The following is a 19,866-nucleotide window of genomic DNA, read 5'->3' as shown; positions in this document are numbered from 1 at the left end:
CCAGTTCTTGCTGTGAGATGTTACCCCACTCTTTCACCAAGGCACCTGCATGTTCCTGGACATTTTTGGGGGGAATGGCCCTAGCCCTCACCCTCCGATCCAACAGGTCCCAGACATGCTCAATTCGATTGAGATCCGGGCTCTTCGCTGGCCATGGCAGAACACTGACATTCCTGTCTTGCAGGAAATCACGCACAGAACGAGCAGTATGGCTGGTGGCATTGTCATGCTGGAGGGTCATGTCACGATGAGCCTGCAGGAAGGGTATCACATGAGGGAGGAGGATGTCTTCCCTGTAACGCACAGCATTGAGATTGCCTGCAATGACAACAAGCTCAGTCCGATGATGCTGTGGCACACCGCCCCAGACCATGACGGACCCTCCACCTCCAAATCGATCCTGTGCCAGAGTACAGGCCTCGGTGTAAGGCTCATTCCTTCCACGATAAACGCGAATGCAACCATCATCCCTGGTGAGACAAAACCGCGACTTGTCAGTGAAGAGCGCTTTTTGCCAGTCCTGTCTGGTCCAGCGACGGTGGGTTTGTGCCCATAGGTTACATTGTTGCCGGTGATGTCTGGTAAGGACCTGCCTTACAACAAGCCTACAAGCCCTCAGTCCAACCTCTCTCAGCCTATTGCGAACAGTCTGAGCACTGATGGAGGGATTGTGCGTTCCTGGTGTAACTCGGGCAGTTGTTGTTGCCATCCTGTACCTGTCCCCCCGGTGTGATGTTCAGATGTACCGATCCTGTGCAGGTGTTGTTACACGTGGTCTGCCACTGCGAGGACGATCAGCTGTCCGTCCTGTTAAAATATCGAAACACACTCTGAACCAATGTCATTAATTTGGGGACAGGTCGAAAAGCATTAAACATGTATGGCAATTTAGCTAGTTAGCTTGCACTTGCTAGCTAATTTGTCCTGGGATATAAACATTGAGTTGTTATTTTACCTGAAATGCACAAGGTCCTCTACTCCGACAATTAATCCACACATAAAACGGCCATCCGAATCGTTTCTAGTCATATCTCCTCCTTCCAGGTTTTTTCATCTTTGAACTTATATGGTGATCGGCATCTAAACTTTCATAGCATTACCACGACCACTGGCAAAACAGTTTGTCTTTCACTCACCCACGTGAGTATAACCAATAAGGAGATGGCACGTGGGTACCTGCTTCTATAAACCAATGACTGCACCCCCCACAGCAACTCGCCCAAGCCTTCCCCATTTCTCCTTCTCTCAAATCCAGTCAGCTGATGTTCTGAAAGAGCTGCAAAATCTGGACCCCTACAAATCAGCCGGGCTAGACAATCTGGACCCTTTCTTTCTAAAATTATCTGCCGAAATTGTTGCAGCCCCTATTACTAGCCTGTTCAACCTCTCTTTCGTGTCGTCTGAGATTCCCAAAGATTGGAAAGTAGCTGCGGTCATCCGCCTCTTCAAAGGGGGGGATACTCTTGACCCAAACTGCTACAGACCTATATCTATCCTACCCTGCCTCTCTAAAGTTTTCGAAAGCCAAATCAACAAACAGATTACCGACCATTTCGAATCCCACCGCACCTTCTCCGCTATGCAATCTGGTTTCAGAGCTGCACCTCAGCCACGCTCAAGGTCCTAAACGATATTAACCGCCATCGATAAGAAACAATACTGTGCAGCCATATTCATTGACCTGGACAAGGCTTTCGACTCTGTCAATCACCACATTCTTATCGGCAGACTCAACAGCCTTGGTTTCTCAAATGATTGCCTTGCCTGGTTCACCAACTACTTCTCTGATAGAGTTCAGTGTGTCAAATCGGAGGGCCTGTTGTCCGGGCCTCTGGCAGTCTCTATCGGGGTGCCACAGGGTTCAATTCTCGGGCCGACACTTTTCTCTGTATACATCAATGATGTCGCTCTTGCTTCTGGTGAGTCTCTGATCCACCTCTACGCAGACAACACCATTCTGTATACCTCTGGCCCTTCATTGGACACTGTGTTAACCACCCTCCAGACGAGCTTGAATGCCATCAACTCTTCTTCCGTGGCCTCCAACTGCTCTTAAATACAAGTAAAACTAAATGCATGCTCTTCAACCGATTGCTGCCTGCACCTGCCCGCCCGTCCAGCATCACTACTCTGGACGGATCTGACTTAGAATATGTGGACAACTACAAATACCTAGGTGTCTGGTTAGACTGTAAACTCTCCTTCCTGACTCACATTAAGCATCTCCAATCCAAAGTTAAATCTAGAATTGGCTTCCTATTTCGTAACAAAGCATCTTTCACTCATGCTGCCAAACATACCCTCATAAAACTGACCATCCTATCGATCCTCGACTTCAGCAATGTAATTTACAAAATAGCCTCCAATACCCTACTCAATAAATTGGATGCAGTCTATCACAGTGCCATCCGTTTTGTCACCAAAGCCCCATATACTACCCACCACTGCGACCTGTATGCTCTCGTTGGCTGGCCCTCGCTTCATACTCATCGCCAATCCCACTGGCTCCAGGTCATCTACAAGACCCTGCTATGTAAAGTTCCCCCTTATCTCAGCTCGCTGGTCACCATAGCAGCACCCATCTGTAGCACGCGCTCCAGCAGGTATATCTCTGTGGTCACCCCCAAAGCCAATTCCTCCTTCGGCCGCCTCTCCTTCCAGTTCTCTGCTGCCAATGACTGGAACGAACTACAAAAATCTCTAAAACTGGAAACACTTATCTCCCTCACTAGCTTTAAGCACCAGCTGTCAGAGCAGCTCACAGATTACTGCACCTGTACATAGCCCATCTATAATTTAGCCCAAACAACTACCTCTTCCCCTACTGTATTTATTTATTTATTTTGCTCCTTTGCACCCCATAATTTCTATTTCTACTTTGCACTTTCTTCCACTACAAATCTACCATTCCAGTGTTTTACTTGCTATATCGTATTTACTTCGCCACCATGGCCTTTTTTGCCTTTACCTCCCTTATCTCACCTCATTTGCTCACTTTGTATATAGACTTATTTTTCTACTATATTATTGACTGTATGTTCGTTTTACTCCATGTGTAACTCTGTGTTGTTGTATGTGTTAAACTGCTTGCTTTATCTTGGCCAGGTCGCAATTGTAAATGAGAACTTGTTCTCAACTTGCCTACCTGGTTAAATAAAGGTGGAATAAAAATAAATAAATAAAATGACGAGATGGGAGAGGCAGGACTTTCAGCACGATCTGCATCAGAAATAGAAAGGAGTTCTAATTTTGCCCTTGGCATCGCAGACGCTCGTTGGCGCACGCAAGCAGTGTGGGTGCAATAATTGAATAACATGGATTTCAAAATTTATTTTGCGACACTCGCGCACACGACTGGTCCGGTCAGGTCAGCATGTTTTAAGCGTTTCACAGTACGGACATTGCAATTTATTGCCCTGGCCACATCTGCAGTCCTCATGCCTCCTTGCAGCATGCCTAAGGCACGTTCACGCAGATGAGCAGGGACCCTGGGCATCTTTCTTTTGGTGTTTTTCAGAGTCAGTAGAAAGGCCTCTTTACTGTCCTAAGTTTTCATAACTGTGACCTTAATTGCCTACCGTCTGTAAGCTGTTAGTGTCTTGACGACCGTTCCACAGGTGCATGTTCATTAATTGTTTATGGTTCATTGAACATGCATGGGAAACAGTGTTTAAACCCTTTACAATGAAGATCTGTGAAGTTATTTGGATTTTTATGAATTATCTTTGAAAGACAAGGTCCTGAAAAAGGGACGTTTCTTTTTTTGCTGAGTTTAGTTTGCAGAACAGTTTCTTACAAAAGAGGGGAAATACTCCCTAACACAGACCCATAAATTCCAGATTTTTGGACTTACTATTTCTCAATGAACAGAATTTATTCAGTAAATCTGTCCTATCCACCCCCACACACATATACTGTATATTTTGACAGTTTCTGCCTGTGTGGGGCTATGTCTTGTTTTCTAGGGCGGTGAGGGACGATGCTGGGTTAAATAATCTGATTTTTGGGAAGAAGCGGGCAGATGGATGAGATCCCAGTGAGGATTAGAGAATCCGGCCCACCTGGGAGAGATGAGCTCGGAATCACAGGATCCTCTGGGAAACTCAGCCCCCAGAGGACAGGGAGGGGGGGACAGGGTTCAGTCAACATTAGTTACCCACACACAGATCATATATGGAGTTTCCCTCTGCCCCCTGTCTAATGACAGCCCTTCCTTGTTGAGCCTTTGTATTATAGACAGTTACAGACAGTTATAACAACCCACTTCCCACTGTATGCCCCCTGCTCCACCCTCCATGCCCTCCTGATGGCTGGCGCTGGGTGCATTAGTAGATAAGTCCTGTTTCACATCTGTAGACAGTCACACATGGGAGGAACGATATCTCAACAGTAATCTGCGGTTTAATACAACCATTAACTTCTGAATAATCTGACTGCCTGTCTGCCTCTGGAGATACCTGCTATGCCCCTCTGTGTGTGTGTGTGTGTGTGTGTGTGTGTGTGTGTGTGTGTGTGTGTGTGTGTGTGTGTGTGTGTGTGTGTGTGTGTGTGTGTGTGTGTGTGTGTGTGTGTGTGCGTGCGTGCGTGCGTGCGTGCGTGCGTGCGTGCGTGCGTGCGTGCGTGCGTGCGTGCGTGCGTGCGTTACCATCAGAAAGACAATCAGAATGACAACTGGAAGCAGGGATTGAGATTAGGTCCTATACACAATATCCCTGACTATCTGATTGCAGAATAAGGGTCTCAGCATGGCAGGAAGCTGAGAGCCATAATCGTCACACTGCTGTTTAATCTCCCACAGTTCAATGGATGGCATCTTCATATAGATTTGAGGGTCGGGATTGTTTGATAGAGGATTTCATGAATTGTTTGTTTTGTAAAAAATATATAATTCACAGACATTCACATCAAAACACAGTGTTATACTTTAATCTTGTAATACTCTTTAATGACATAGGGTTTCCTCTTGAAAGTACCATGATAGGAGAGTGTAATGGAAATTATATGATTAAAGGTTTGACTAAATGATTTCACCCTGAAAATGTATAACCGAGTGATTATAAGATGAATGTACTAAAGTGTGTGTGTGTAGGAAAAGTTTAAGCTTAATGATTTAGCAATGTTAGACATTCAAGGAAAAGGGGAACTGTTAACAGACAGCAGACAACTTGTGACCACTGTGAAACTAATAACAGGAAAGAGGTCTCCCCACCCAGGGAGGGGAGAAACCATTGGGCTTGCAGTAGATTATGTAACATGGGACAGGATATGATAAGCAATGTATGTGATGGAGAAGACTTGTAAGTAAGCATTGACAGTGTTAAAGAAGAGGAGGGGCATTTGTGAGTATGACATATGGTATGACCAAATGTTAGGTATAAAAGGCTGTGTACATTGTATGATATTCAGAGCTCTCTGAATAAAGAACTAACCTTTTGCAGACTTCTGGGACTTTGTCGAATTCTTCTATTAACCGGGGCCTTACAACCCCCGGGGAATTGGTCAAAGCATATAGTGAGTTTTGAGTTAATAACATTGGGATGAAAATTCTCGTGACAGAGAGGCAGCGGAGTCATGCACATTGTTTTAGGGAATTTGATTCATATTATATAATCAAGAGGCACTAAGGAATAGACAGTGAAATGATTAGACATGAGTGGCTACGCTACGCAGATACTGTGTGTGGTGAAAGCAAGAGAGGGGGGAGAGAGAGAAAGAGGGGATAGGGAAAGGGAGAGAGAGAGAGTTGTGTAAGTTTGATTGACAGGCCTAGATTAAGTCATTACATAACTCTACTGGGACCTGGGGTAGAGAATAAATCCAGATTAGGATCTGGAACCTCCCTCTCTCCATTCATCTCTCTCTCTCTCTCTCTCACTCTCTCTGTCACACATATAATTCCTGTACCCATGTCAGCTGAAAAGGTACATTATTTTGGTGGCAAACGTATGACAAATATACATATATACACAAACTACATAGTGAGTCATCCAGTTTACACACATCATTGATCTTAAAACTCCAAAATAACTAGCAATGCAATGTACACAGAATATTCACACACACACAATTTACACACTCTCTAACAAACATACACACATACAGGTTACCTACCCTGGGAAACAGCTCTGAGCTTTCATGTGAGGGGTCAGCCCTCAGACAAACCCTTTGCTAACCAGCAGTGGAGCCTCAGAGTGGTATGGTCAGATGACTGAGGGTGCATATCAATACTCTTACTTGGCCTCCTCGTCTCCTTTCCTTAATCTACACTGTTATAATTTGACATCCCTCATAGTGGTTTTGACTGTCCAGTGCTTTTTAATCCATACAAATTAAGGAGGTTTCCATTAAACCTTTTTATGCTAGTAAAGTACATGTAGGATAAAACATTTCATGAAGAGCCAGATGAAAACATTCCAAAAGTTGACAAAACTCAATTCGCGAGACATAATGGTATCGTTTTGTGTCGGTAAAATGAATTATGCGAGATATGTCGATGGAAACGCTTTTATGCGCGAATATTTATACAATAACCATCATATCAAAGTAAACTTGGAGTCACGCGATGACATGTGCAGTCCTCCAACTACGATTTGGGAAACCATGCAGTTTATTAGACTACAGATTAAATAAATTATGCTGAATTTCACAGGGTGGTGAAAGTGCAAGGTGATTAGCTTGATGCTCCTTTCCAACAAATATCGAGGGTCTTGTTATGGTGACATGATAATCGATGTTTGGCTGCCATTTGACAAATAAAAATAATCTCGCTCTTTCGTCCATAATAATAATCTCGCTATGTAGGCTATATGTGAGCTCTAGCCAACACCGCTAAAGCGCACGTCCCAAGAGTGCGCACACTCGCTATATAACGCAACATAGTTTGTGATAAAACCATCAGTTGAGTTGAAAATGCGGTGGAAACCTATTTAACTTCTCCTTTTTATTTGGTGCATGGTCATTTAACCACAAAGGGTATTTTTACGTGTATTACGTCATCACACACAACCTTTTATCAGTGACAAGTTAATTTGATGGAAACATCTCTGTTGGGAAAATGTGCGTATTGTTTTTATGCGATTTTAGAATATTCGCATGAAAATCTGTCGCCACGCCCCCTACGTTGCAACGCTAATCACATCTCTCTCTCTCTTTAATTTTTATTTTTTTAATTTAACCTTTATTTAACTATGGTAAATGGATTTGAATTAGTCTTTGCTAAAGATAAGTCACTCACTAATAGATAGAATCTACAACAAAATAATACAATAGAAAGTAACAAAGATTCTTATAAATGTACAGTTTACTGATGCTAAGGACAGGGGTAAGAATGCATAAGGTCCCATATAACAGAGGAAGGTAAGATAGTGGACCATGATCCGCCAAGGGAGATGCAGAAAGATAGAGAAAAGGTGACCTATAGGGATGCTCACTAGACAGACAGAATGTGGAGGGGAAAGTCCAGTGACATTGATGTCCAAGCTGTTGTGTAGTGCCATCTATAGTCTCTGTAGAGTGCAGCAGGTCTGGTGAGAGGATTCAAACTTGATTTTGAAAATGAACTCCCCATACCAGATATTCCTTAATGTGAGCTAGTCATTTAATTTGATTTATTAGGATCCCCATTAGCGACAGCTAGTCTTACTGGTGTCCGACGCTTACCGACGCTTAACGAAAAATACATTACAGACAAAAGACTTTACAATTTACATTTAAAAACATTATCATGTAGTGTGTGTATCTATCAGTTACACATGAATGTCAGTACAAACACACACAAGTAGGTCACATGGGGGACAGGCATTGTGCCATCAGGTGTTGCTTTATTTGTCTCTTGAAACCAGGTTTGCTGTTCACTTGCGCTATATAAGATGGAAGGGAGTTCCATGCACTCATGGCTCTGTATAATGCTGTACATTTACTTGAATTTGTTCTGGACCTGGGGACTGTGACTCCTAGTGGCATGTCTGGTGGGGTAAGTGTGTGTGTTAGTGCTGTGTGTAAATTGACTATGCAAACAATTAGAAATGTCCAACACATTTCTTATAAAAACAAGAAGTGACCCAGTCAGTCTTTCCTCAACTCTTAGCCAAGAGAGACTGACATTCATAGTATTAATATTAGCCCTCTGATTACAATGAAGAGCAAGACGTGCAGCTCTGTTCTGGGCCAGATGCAGCTTAACTAGGTATTTCTTTGCAGAACTTGACCATACCTCAGGCCAATAATCAAGATAAGATTAAGTCATGATTCTAGATCCCTTTGATGTTCACTATAAGTGGATTTCTCTAAGAGAAAGTATGCTTCAATTGAAAAGGGGAATAGAAATGAGACATCAACTGCATGATATGATCACTGCACCAATGTCACTATCCAGCCTACTGAGCTATATCCAAGAATAACACTCATGCATCAATTTAAACAGATAAAGAAACAACTCAGGATATATTATTTCAAAATGAAATTTACTTCAAATGGATATGGTTTAAGTTTCAGAACAGTCACTGCTGTCAGGTCAAAGTTCAACAGTCAGAGGTTAACATAATATCCATATGTGAGTGGCAACTGCAGATACTGTATCAAACCATTTGGGAGAAGGTTGAGACACAGTCACAGTGAACCTTTAGGTGGTGTAAAAGCCTTGCAACCAGATAGAGCCATTGATCAAGACAGGTCTCTTGTGGAAATAGGCACCTCATAAGCACACATACTTTTATGATGCCCAACACATCTTCCCACAGTTAGAGTCACAAAGCAACCTTGTTTTGGAGGATGGCCTCTGAGCTGAAAAGCTGGTGTTTAATATATACTGCAATGAGAATTCAACTGCAGACACTGACATACAAACAGCTCAACAACAACAACAAAAATGGCCTAATAATTTCCCCATCTCCCTGTTCTGTCGAAAGTAGGCTACAGAGTTGCAGCCAGGCAATCCACAAGAACGCATTCGTCAATGTTTTTACACTCCCCTAAAAGGCTGCTTGCACTTAGCAAACACACGGGTGGACTAAATTGGGCAATGTTTTATAGGCAACTATGGGATTATTACTATCAACTAGCTAGGCAAAAATAGCATGAGTAGACCAACAAGTTGCTATCTCTTCTATTGAAAATAAATTGTCATCGCTTTCGTAAAAAAAAGAGGGTTTGCTCTGTTCTCCACGGACCCCCTTCATCTCACGTTAAAGTCTTAGGTCGCGACGGTCTTTAGCTATCCATCCTTTGGGTGGGAATGATGGTCACATTTTCTTTACCGCTGCTCCTGCCGACAGCAAACGGTCCCGCTCTCGCACCTCCTCCTGTAGCTTGGCCTCGGTCACGCGCAGCTGGCGGATGGTTGCCTTCATCTCCTTCATCTTCACTTCCATGAGTGCGATGATGTCCCGCTGCTCGTTCAGCTTCCGAAGTAGTTCGGCCGAGGTGGTCCCGGTGGTCAGCGAGTACGCGTGGTCCAGCGGGTTGCTGACAACGCTGTAATACTGCACCGTCTGCTGCTGGGCAGCGGCGTCTGTAGAGGGATCGTCGCCCCCAGCCAGGTCAGTGGAGCTGGAGACGATTGCAGTAAAACAGGACCCGTCACCCTGCGCGCCTGGATTTACAGGTCCGATGTATTCGCCGTCCGGGCCGATCTGCACCACGATAGGGCCATCAGTAGCAGCTGTGTAGGTGACTGCATCGCTCTGAGCGGTCTCAGCGGCACCTGGGGCTGTCGAAACAACGTTTGTGATGACAATACTACCTGGACTGGGGGCTGTAACAGGAGCAGAGGCAGACGCTTTCCTGTTCCTGCCCCTTCGGTTCTTGCGTTCATTCACTCCTCTCAGCGGGAAGAGCGTCGGTACTCGAACGGTATAGGTCTTTCTGCCACCGGGAAAGTGTACGCTACAGACGCGGTGTCCAGTAGTGGGTTGGAAGGTACTAAAACAGCCGCTCACCCCGGCCCGGGAGATGTTCTTGAGCCAAATTTCCCTTTGCGTGGTATCCTTTGGAAATGTGTAGAACCGTAGCTCTCTGTCCCGATGAGAGTTGTTGTAGCAGCCAGGGACACAGCAGGTGAATCCAGGCATATTTATTCCAACGAAAATATGATAAACTTGTTATTCTATTGAAGTTTTATCTAATTTATTTTTGTTTCGTTCTTCCTCGCGTTGATATCAAGCCCATCGGCCTCGAAGCGGAACTACACGTCCCACAATGCTTCCAACTTCCTGTTTTGTGTCCTAAGCAGGCAGGTCCCAAAAAGATGACATTTTGTTTAGTGTTGCGCACAATTAATATAGTTTTAGACGTATTTGTGTATAATATCTCAGAAGTTTATTATGTTGACAGATGTTTTACTATTGTATCCATTATTACTGCTTTCCAAGCAAGCGTGTATCAGACCTAAGACCTTAAATAAACTACAAGTCCCATAATGCATACCCGAATAGCGCTTTGGCTTCCCCAAATTCTCATCTCGCGAGTTTTCACTTAAATTTTAAACGCGGGAGCCATCCGCTAAAAGGTAAACACTAGCTAGCAAGCTTTTTATTGTATATATAGTTTTTCATAGTATCCTAGCAAGCTTAGGATACTATCATAAAGTAGCACATCAAAACGTTGTTTTTCCACATAAAGAGGCGACACGAATCTAACGTATCGTGAACACGACTCGGTAGAATTCCTTGATTGTGTCAGTCAGTACCAGGTTAACGTTTACGCGTTAGTCGCCCCACTTACTTACTTTCAGAAGTAGTAAGTTATGTGTTTATTTGCATTAACGTTAGCTAGCAAGTACTAAGCCGGTAGTGAGCTAGCTAGGTAATTAAAACTGACAGCATGTCAATTATTTCCAGAATATCGATAAGACGTTGACTTCTTCTGTTTCGACAGACTGAACGTTATGCCATGGATTCTGTAGACGAGGACGTGTCTGCTCGAATTCTCCTGCAAGATGTAATTCAAACGGAGTATTCCAGGTCCCCAATTACCCGCAGGTAAATCAACACTGTCGGAAAGTGACCCACAGTACCTACTACTATCGATCAACTAAACTTGCTTTGGCTAGCGGTTGTCCACTGTTAGGTTGACAGGCTCTCTCTTGTCAACTGGGATATCTCCAGATAAAATTTGTAATTTTAATGGAATAAGCCATGTGTGTTATGTCCTCTCTAGTGCCTCCCAGGCTCAGTTCCAGTCCCCTGGGTCCAGAGTCAGACATAGTATCAGACTAAGGAGGAGTGATGTTGGGGCCCTTACCCCACAGGACGCCCTCAAACAGAGCATGAAAAAGAAGCTTCGTGAGGTCAGGTTAAGCCGGATGTACACTATGTGATTTTGGCCCCAATTTTAGCTGTCCCAGACAAGTTTTTGAGATCGGAGACAAAATCCCCATGTCCTTGCCTACTCTGGGTGAGCGGCCATCAGCTACGCTTGATTAATGTGAGCGGGTCAGAGATGAAATCAGAGGGCTACCGATCCTGTCTTTGAGCAGTCCCAGACATCCCAATATTTTTTAATTATTTTGATTTTATCTGCACAAAATCTGCAATGCTCTTGTAGTGTGACATATGTAATGACAAGATTTGAGAACGGTGATCAGCAATAGTGTGTGTGCGTGACCTCCCCTCGTTTGTGCCACATCGTTTAGTTTGCGCACCACTATGTTGGCAAGACAACTACAGGAAAGACGGACATTTAATGTGAGAGGCTCAGGGATGTTAGGATTTTAAAGTTGTGTAGTGTCCGCCCGGGATTACTTTGAAGATCTGTCTTTCTGTCTGTTTGTCTGTGTTGGGCAGAGGAACTGTTTTAAACAAGGCTTGTGTTGAGTTCATCAGCATCTTTGTCTTTTCTTTTACAGAGCACTTCCAGGTCTTCCCTGCCAGAGCCACCCAGTAAGAGGCGGGCTGTATCAGAGGGAGTCAGGAAGATAAACACGCCTGCACCAGCCACAGCCTCACTTCTCTATGATGATGACATCACACCTAGATACCTACTCAGGGGGATCCTGCAGACAGGTGAGTGTTGTCATATCACAGTGAGAGTGTGTGGGTCAGCGTTTTTATTATTGACTAGCGGTAAGATGGATGTGTTATTATATGCTCATCATGGGCACATTATGGCCCGTTGTTCAGTGATCTTTGTTTTTGTTGCTCTTCTGTCTCCTCTCTGATTGGTCAGAGCCGGAGACATCCCTTCTGGTTCAGGACCGGCCAGTCAGGAAGGAGCCAGAGCTGCCCTCCACAAACTCCAGTCTTCACAGCAACCGCCCAAGGTATGCTGACAGACAAGGACGATATCCTCAGAGGTGCACTCAGGACACACAGCCCTCTGCATTATTGGTGTGGTGATTAGTTTGTGCGTTCACACCTTGTTTTTGTTTGTGCCTCCTAGTACAGGGCTATCTGAGTTGGATCTCCCTGACATGACCACCACAGTAAACCTGTCAAATACGGTGAAGGGACTAAGCAGGAAGCGACCACGTCGGAGTCTCAACATAACAGCATTCAACAGGCAGCTTGAACATGAAGGTAAGGTCATGGTCGGCACTGTACAGTGTGTGCGCATGGTTGAGTTTGTGTGACATCTGTAACTGGAGCATGTTCTGAATGTGCTACAGGGTGTGATTAAACATACTGGTTAACTGCTCTAAATGAAGACATTTTCTGTTCCACTCATTTTGACCAAGTGACAATCCCACTTTTCATGGGTTCAAGTTTAAATGAAATTGTATTTTCGGCAAATACAACGGGTGTAGTAGACTTTACCATTAAATGTTTGATTACGAGCCCTTCCCAACGATGCAGAGTTTTAAAAAAATAATACAAATAGTAACACGAGGAATAAAATACACAAGAATGGAACTATTAACAGGGAGTACCAGTACCAGATCAATGTGCTGGGGTATGAGGTATTTGAAGTAGATACTGTATGTACATGTAGGCAGGGTAAGTGACTAGGCATCATAATAGATAATAAGAGTAACATATGATGTGTGTGCGCGCGTATGTAGTGAATGTGTGTGGGTTTTATGTGAGAGTCTGTGTATATAGTATTGTGAGTGCATAGAGTCAGTGCAAGAAAGGATCAATGCAGATAGTCTGTGTAACCATTAATTAACTATTTAGTAGCCTTATGGCCATTTAGCAGTATTATGTCTTGGGGGTAGAAGCTGTCTCGGAGCCTGTTGGTTAGGAGTCTGATGGATGTATTCATTTTCTGATAGAATTTTATGTGTGTGGATTCCTTGTTTGCAGATGGAGAGGGTGAAGGTGGCAGTGCAACAGAAAAAGACCTCTCATCCCTGTCTTCTGCCTCTCCAAGGTAAAGAGCTGCAAATTAGAAAAACTTCTGCTCTCGCATTGAATTTCAGTAGTGAATGTCAGAAATGTAAATGAGGCTGTTTTTTCATATTTTCTAGCTCTATCACCTTCTCTCTGAAAACACCCTTTGTGGACGTTCGGACTGAGAAAAGGGGATTTCAAAGGAAGGTAGCAAATCGTAAAAAAATTTGCCTTGAGGAGTTTGACGAGGCCCTACGGAATCGACAGGCGGCGATGGGTGGTGACCCTGGTAAGCCCTTTCCTCTGCATCCTTTCTCATTTCTTGCCCCTTATATCTCTGCTTGTCTTTTGTTCGGTGTATTCTATTGTTTGATATGTACTTAAATTATCTGGAACGATATGAGAGAGACTCTCTTATGTAAGACTACATTTTGTGTGAAGAGTAGAACTTAAACCTAGTACTTCCACCTCTTTTTCTCTTCCTACGCCCACCTCCCTTTCCCTGTTTTTTTTAGAGCTGAGTGTTAGGGAGGATCAGCAGGGTCTCAGTGAGACCGTTCGTTCTGAGGGGTTCACCTTGGGACTGAGTGACCTCACCGCTCCTGACATCACCCATGACATCATCACCAGCAACACAGCGCTCTACGCCCCGCCTGATGACACAGCAACAACCTACATTATTGCCACCCAGGACAAAGACACCATCACAGGAACACAGATCCAGCGAGAAATGGGAGTAATGAAGAATGAGAAAGATATGGAGGAGGTAGGGGAACAAAAGGAGGACAAGATGGAAATAGGCAACAAAGATGGAGAGGATTTGGCTGGAGATGCTGGGCAGAGAGAGGCCTCGGTGAGACAGGGGGAGTCCAAATCACAGACCGAAGAGGTAGCTGACTCCCAGACAGGAGAAGATGAGGAGCTGGCTAAATCAGAAGGAGAGGTGTCCGAGTCTCAGGCAGAAGGAGAGGTGTCCGAGTCTCAGGCAGAAGGAGAGGTGTCCGAGTCTCAGGCAGAAGGAGAGGTGTCCGAGTCTCAGGCAGAAGGAGAGGTGTCCGAGTCTCAGGCAGAAGGAGAGGTGTCCGAGTCTCAGGCAGAAGGAGAGGTGTCCGGGTCTCAGGCAGAAGGAGAGGTGTCCGAGTCTCAGGCAGAAGGAGAGGTGTCTGGGTCTCAGGCAGAAGGAGAGGTGTCCGAGTCTCAGGCAGAAGGAGAGGTGTCCGGGTCTCAGGCAGAAGGAGAGGGGAGTTAGGCAGGAGAGGTGTCCGAGTCTCAGGCAGAAGGAGAGGTGTCCGGGTCTCAGGCAGAAGGAGAGGTGTCCGGGTCTCAGGCAGAAGGAGAGGTGTCCGGGTCTCAGGCAGAAGGAGAGGAGGAGGAGATGACTGAATCTCAGACAGAAGGAGAGGTGTCCGGGTCTCAGGCAGAAGGAGAGGTGTCCGGGTCTCAGGCAGAAGGAGAGGTGTCCGGGTCTCAGGCAGAAGGAGAGGTGTCCGGGTCTCAGGCAGAAGGAGAGGTGTCCGGGTCTCAGGCAGAAGGAGAGGTGTCCGGGTCTCAGGCAGAAGGAGAGGAGGAGGAGATGACTGAATCTCAGACAGAAGATGTAGCAGATGAAGGGGGACAGGTAGTGGAAGAAGGGCAGGAAAAAGGCTTGACATCACAGAGTTTAGCACACAATGCGATGCACATCAGTCGGAGAGCTTATTGCTCAGAGGGCGGTGTCAAGGTTGCTGGAGTGATGGAAGGAGGGAGGGGCTACAAGAGCATGGGAGCAGAGCTCCATCCTACAGAGACTGGTGAGTCAGGTTGGTAATGAAAGCCTGATGTGATAATGAAAGATGTGACATTGGCCGATGTGGACAGTATTCCACTTGGCTCAAATACTGCTTGTCAACAAGACTGTTCAGTCTTTTTTAAGTTTGAAAAATAATCTTAGTGGGTCTATTCTATTTTCTATTCTATTATTTAATGTAGTATTTGTGAGACTGTTTTATTGATGTCTTTGTGTGTGTTTTGTAGGGTGGGCAGGCAGAAGGTCAGAGGGGGACACTGCTGGTGAGTGGCACAGTGGGCCGGTGGTGGGAGCTAGTGAGAGCGCCCACACTCGCACAGTAACCCTTGGCAGCGCCCCTCCCTCCCCGTTGCCCCAGGAAGATGAGCAGGAGCTGGAAGGTTTGAGTAGAACAGGCACCAGCCTTGGAAATGAGGAGATGGAGAACTCCATGCCTCCTTTAGAGATTACCTTTGAACCTGAGAACAACGCCCCTCACAGCACCATCTCATCCCTGCACCCCATCACTGCCCAGAGCCCAGCTGACCATGAGGAGGACTGGGATGATGTGGAAGAGGGGGATGGTATCCAGAGTGAAGGTTAGATCCACAAAATCTGTATTCAGGTGTGTGCGAGTGCGTATATGTTGTGATGACTAACCCCTTTCCTACAGAGCTGTCCATGAAGACTCCTGCGTTTGTCAGAGAGAAGAGGAATGCTCTGCCTATTGACCCCCTGGCCACACCCACTATTCTCAAAGACCTTCAACCAAGGCAAGTCACACACAAACACATGCAATAATTTTAGTAGTAGTACTGTGTGTTTATAAGTGTGCTAGTTTGTGTGCAAGCTTGTGACCTAATCTGTTGTCTTTTGGGGCCTCAGTTTTTCGGCTGGTGCTGCAGCGGCGGTGAAGCCCAAAGCGGTGAGGGGAAAGCGGGCTGGATCAGCCAAGAAGGATCCTGGTCTCTCTAAGAGCTACATCATGAGCGTGTTCAAACACTTTGCTAAGACCAAGGTGTCTACAGATGTCTACCCTGTCCTAAAGGAGATGTAAGAATCTACATCCATCTTAGGGAAAAGTGCTTATGTTCATTAACCTGCACATTAAGTGATTTAGTGATGTACCGATCTGTTTAACTTCTATGGGCTAGTCCCACCTGCGGGACACAGCCAGTGAAATATCAGGGTGGAAAATTCAAAAACAACAAAATGTCATAATTCAACTTTCTCAAACATACAACTATTTTACACCATTTTAAAGATAAACTTCTCGTTAATCTAACCACATTGTCCGATTTCAAAAAGGCTTTACAGCGAAAGCAAAACATTACATTATGTTAGGAGAGTACATAGACAAAAATAATCACACAGCCATTTTCCAAGCAAGGACATGTGTCAATAAAACCCAAAACACAGCTAAATGAAGCACTAACCTTTGACGATCTTCATCAGATGACACTCCTAGGACATTATGTTACACAATACATGTATGTTTTGTTCGATAAAGTTCATATTTATATCCAAAAACAGCATTTTACATTGGCGCGTGATGTTCAGAAAATGTATTCCCACAAAAACGTCCGGTGAATGTGCACATCAATTTACAAAAATACTCATCATAAACGTTGACAAAATATATAATAATTATTTTAAGAATTATAGATAGACTACCCCTGGATGCAACCGCTGTGCCAGATTTTAAAATAGCTTTACGGAGAAAACACATTTTTCAATATTCTGAGTACATAGCTCAGCCATCCCGGTGAGCTATTCAGACACCCGCCAAGTTCGGGGCAACCTAAACTCAGAATTAGTATTAGAAATATTCTCTTACCTTTGCTGATCTTCGTCAGAATGCACTCCCAGGACTGCTACTTCCACAAGAAATGTTGTTTTTGTTCGAAATAATCCATATTTATGTACAAATACCTCCGTTTTGTTCGTGCGTACAGATCACTCATCCAAAGGCATAACGCGCGAGTGCGGAACTTGAGACAAAGTCAAAATGTTCCATTACCGTACTTAGAAGCATGTCAAACGCTGTTTAAAATCAATCTTTATGGTATTTAACGTAAAATTGCGATAATATTCCAACCGGACAATAGCATATTCATTCAAGAAGAAAAAGGAGGGGCGTGCTCGTGGGACCAAGCATATCCAATCCCTTTGTTGCCAGGCAGACCACTCAGTGAATGCTCCTATTATCTGCCCAGTGACAGGACAATGCTCAAACCACTTTCTGAAGGCTTTAGACAGCCAATGGAAGCCTTAGGAAGTGCAGCGTCCCCCAAAGACACTGTAGTTTCGATTGAGAATTGTAGTTCTTCTTTTGATTCTGACTTTCCACTTCCTGCTTGGAATTTTCTCAGGTTTTTGCCTGCCATTTGAGTTCTGTTATACTCAGACACCATTCAAACAGTTTTAGAAACTTCAGTGTTTTCTATCCAAATCTACTAATAATATGCATATTCTAGGTTCTGGGCAGTAGTAAGTAGTAACCTGTTTAAATTGGGTACGTTTTTCACCCCTAGCCCAGACAGGTTAAAGACAGGAAAGCATCAGAATGCAACTGCTCTTTTATCATTGACGTTAAATTATATGTATTAGTGACAGAATAGAGGACTTACTTAATGATAATGTATTGATGGATGAATGCATGTGTAACATTTACTTGCCAGAATGGAGCTCTACTTTGACCGACTAGCTGATGACTTGGAGATGTTTGCTGCTCACGCCAAGAGGAAGACCATTGAGGTGGAGGACGTAGAGCTGCTGATGCGGAGGTTTGTTTATAGCTCTGGTTCGTCAGGTGTTTAAGTGTACAGTAGGTACTATAATCTCCTTGTCATGTGTGTGCCTGCATTCTTCTTTCTTTAACTCTGTTTTTCTCTCCAGGCAGGGGTTTGTGACTGACAGCATGCCAGTGAATGTTTTGATTGAGAAATATCTCCCAATGGAATCTCAGAAGCTCCTCATTCCTGTGGCAAATAGTGGTAACTACGTCATTCCCAAACCGAGGAGAAAATGATCAGCCTATACTCAGAATGATTAGCCCAAATCATGTGTGCTCATGTTGTATATTTGATTGAATATCTATTAATAGCTGTTCATTTATTATTTGTACACTCATTCAAACACAGCCAGGACAAGACCATGTAACCTGGTGTAAATGTGTTGTTTTTGTTGGAATATGGCTTCGTCTTTTGTTTTGTTTGTTTATATTTGTCAAATATTACTGCAATAAAATTGATTTGATTTATTCAGCAGTCTGGACTGGCATTTGTAAGGGCCTTTGGATGAGAAAGGAGACTGGAGTTAAAGCCCTGAGGTTAGGAGTGCCTTTGCTTCCATCAGAGAATCCTGAAAGACACAACCAATACAACAAGCACTATAGTTTGTAGACACTAATCTAATGCCCTCTGTCCTCATGCTGCCCCCAGTTTTCACAATCGACCCAGCTAATCACAGTACAGTCAGAATAAAATAAAGCAATCATTCAAACTTTCGCATTCGTTACTTTGGGGTGTGATCATTAGGCAGATTCTGTTTCAAAACATTTTTGCAACAAACCGTTTACACCAAACAGAAAGCAAACGACCGTTTCAAATTCAGTTAGGCCCATTTTCGTTCGCCTTGATTGCTTCCGTTTGGTTCTTTGCTAACGGTCAGCTTTCAAGCAATATGCTTCGAACACACTGATTGTGATTTGCGTTTTGGTACACCAGAAGTACATTCATTTTCAATGGATCGCTGCGTTTGCCTTGCAGCATTGCGTTGCAGAGGCAGTTGTAGTGCGTTGTGTGGTAAATCAAATTGTATGCGTAGACTTGACAGAAAGTAGAATGTTGAATTTTTGTTGCACACATATCCAGTAAAAAGGTGGGATTCCATAAAAAAGTTTGATTGCATAATTTTACATATTTTATTCATTTGCCAAGTAGCATACATATTTATTCGATGACATCTAAAAATGTATTGTGCGAGCCTATAATATAATTTCCCTCCAAAATTGCATAGTTAATAAATAGTCAAGATAGCAGAGAGTAGGCTCTTTCAACATTGAGACCAAACGGTGAGGAAGGTGGTCTTGATCGCGCTGTTGGGCGGGTGTAAGGGACCAGCCCTGCCGAAAGCGCAGGTCTGTGTGGGTCCAGAGATGGTTGAAGTCCCGAAAGCATGGAGGGGAGTTCCACCGTCTCATTCAAGAGCTTCAACTGTTTGGAGAAGAATTTCTAAGTTACTTTCGTCTGGACCGAAGCCAGTTCGATCACCTGCTCCATCGGATTCAGCTTCGGAGTTGGACGGTCCACGGTGGCAGGCATTGTCCCCTCTGTGGCACAAGCCCTTTGGGACTGTCTGGTTGGTGAATACATGCCTGTCCCCAAGGAGGAAGACTGGAGGGCCATTGCTACCGAGTTTCTGGAGAGGTGGAATTTCCCCAGCTGTCTTGGCTCCATTGCTGGGAAACATGTAGTCATCCAGGCTCCACTAAGCTCGGGTTCGCAATTCTACAAGGATACATATTCAGTTGTACTCTTGGCTGTTGTAGATGCCATCTACTGTTTCCATGTAATCGATGTTGGTGCTTAAGGGAAGTGATGGTGGGACCCTCCTGGACTCTGCCTTCGGCCAGGCACTTCAGGATGGCACCCTGGAGATTCCACCACCTGCATCACTCCCTGGGGCTGAAGACCTGGGACCCGTTCCCCATGGCTTCGTCGGTGACGAGGCCTTCCCTTGAGACCTAGCCTCATGAGGCCCTACGCTGGACGCCAGCTGCCATTGCCATAGTCTGTAAGGATCTTTAACAAACGACTATCCAGGTAAAGGTTA

General features: G+C 44.5%; 3 protein-coding genes across 3 annotated transcripts; 2 read left to right on the top strand and 1 right to left on the bottom strand.

Moving 5' to 3' along the window:
- Positions 1–8,443: 8,443 nt before the first annotated feature.
- On the bottom strand, positions 8,444–10,175 carry tha11 (THAP domain-containing protein 11). Its single transcript, NM_001140484.1, is given in 1 exon segment — positions 8,444–10,175. A coding segment is annotated over 1 exon segment (828 nt). The 5' UTR covers positions 10,068–10,175; the 3' UTR covers positions 8,444–9,239.
- Positions 10,176–10,438: 263 nt separating this feature from the next.
- On the top strand, positions 10,439–14,514 carry LOC123730836 (centromere protein T). The gene is made up of 9 exons (XM_045709121.1): positions 10,439–10,504; positions 10,873–10,976; positions 11,155–11,284; positions 11,843–11,999; positions 12,163–12,256; positions 12,376–12,512; positions 13,239–13,305; positions 13,403–13,554; positions 13,781–14,514. The coding sequence occupies exons 2-9, from the start codon at positions 10,888–10,890 to the stop codon at positions 14,512–14,514; spliced, it is 1,560 nt and encodes a 519-aa protein (XP_045565077.1). The 5' UTR covers positions 10,439–10,504; positions 10,873–10,887.
- An 8-nt stretch (positions 14,515–14,522) lies between these two features.
- Positions 14,523–18,292, top strand: LOC106587408 (centromere protein T). Its single transcript, XM_014175764.2, has 6 exons — positions 14,523–15,055; positions 15,279–15,629; positions 15,704–15,803; positions 15,916–16,083; positions 17,712–17,816; positions 17,929–18,292. Exons 1-6 carry the CDS (start codon positions 14,641–14,643, stop codon positions 18,059–18,061), a joined length of 1,272 nt encoding a protein of 423 aa, XP_014031239.2. The 5' UTR covers positions 14,523–14,640; the 3' UTR covers positions 18,062–18,292.
- Positions 18,293–19,866: the final 1,574 nt, after the last annotated feature.

This window comes from Salmo salar, chromosome ssa26 (genome assembly GCF_905237065.1).
Source record: "Salmo salar chromosome ssa26, Ssal_v3.1, whole genome shotgun sequence".
Classification (NCBI taxonomy): domain Eukaryota; kingdom Metazoa; phylum Chordata; class Actinopteri; order Salmoniformes; family Salmonidae; genus Salmo; species Salmo salar.
This window is presented reverse-complemented; position numbering and strand designations above follow the sequence as displayed.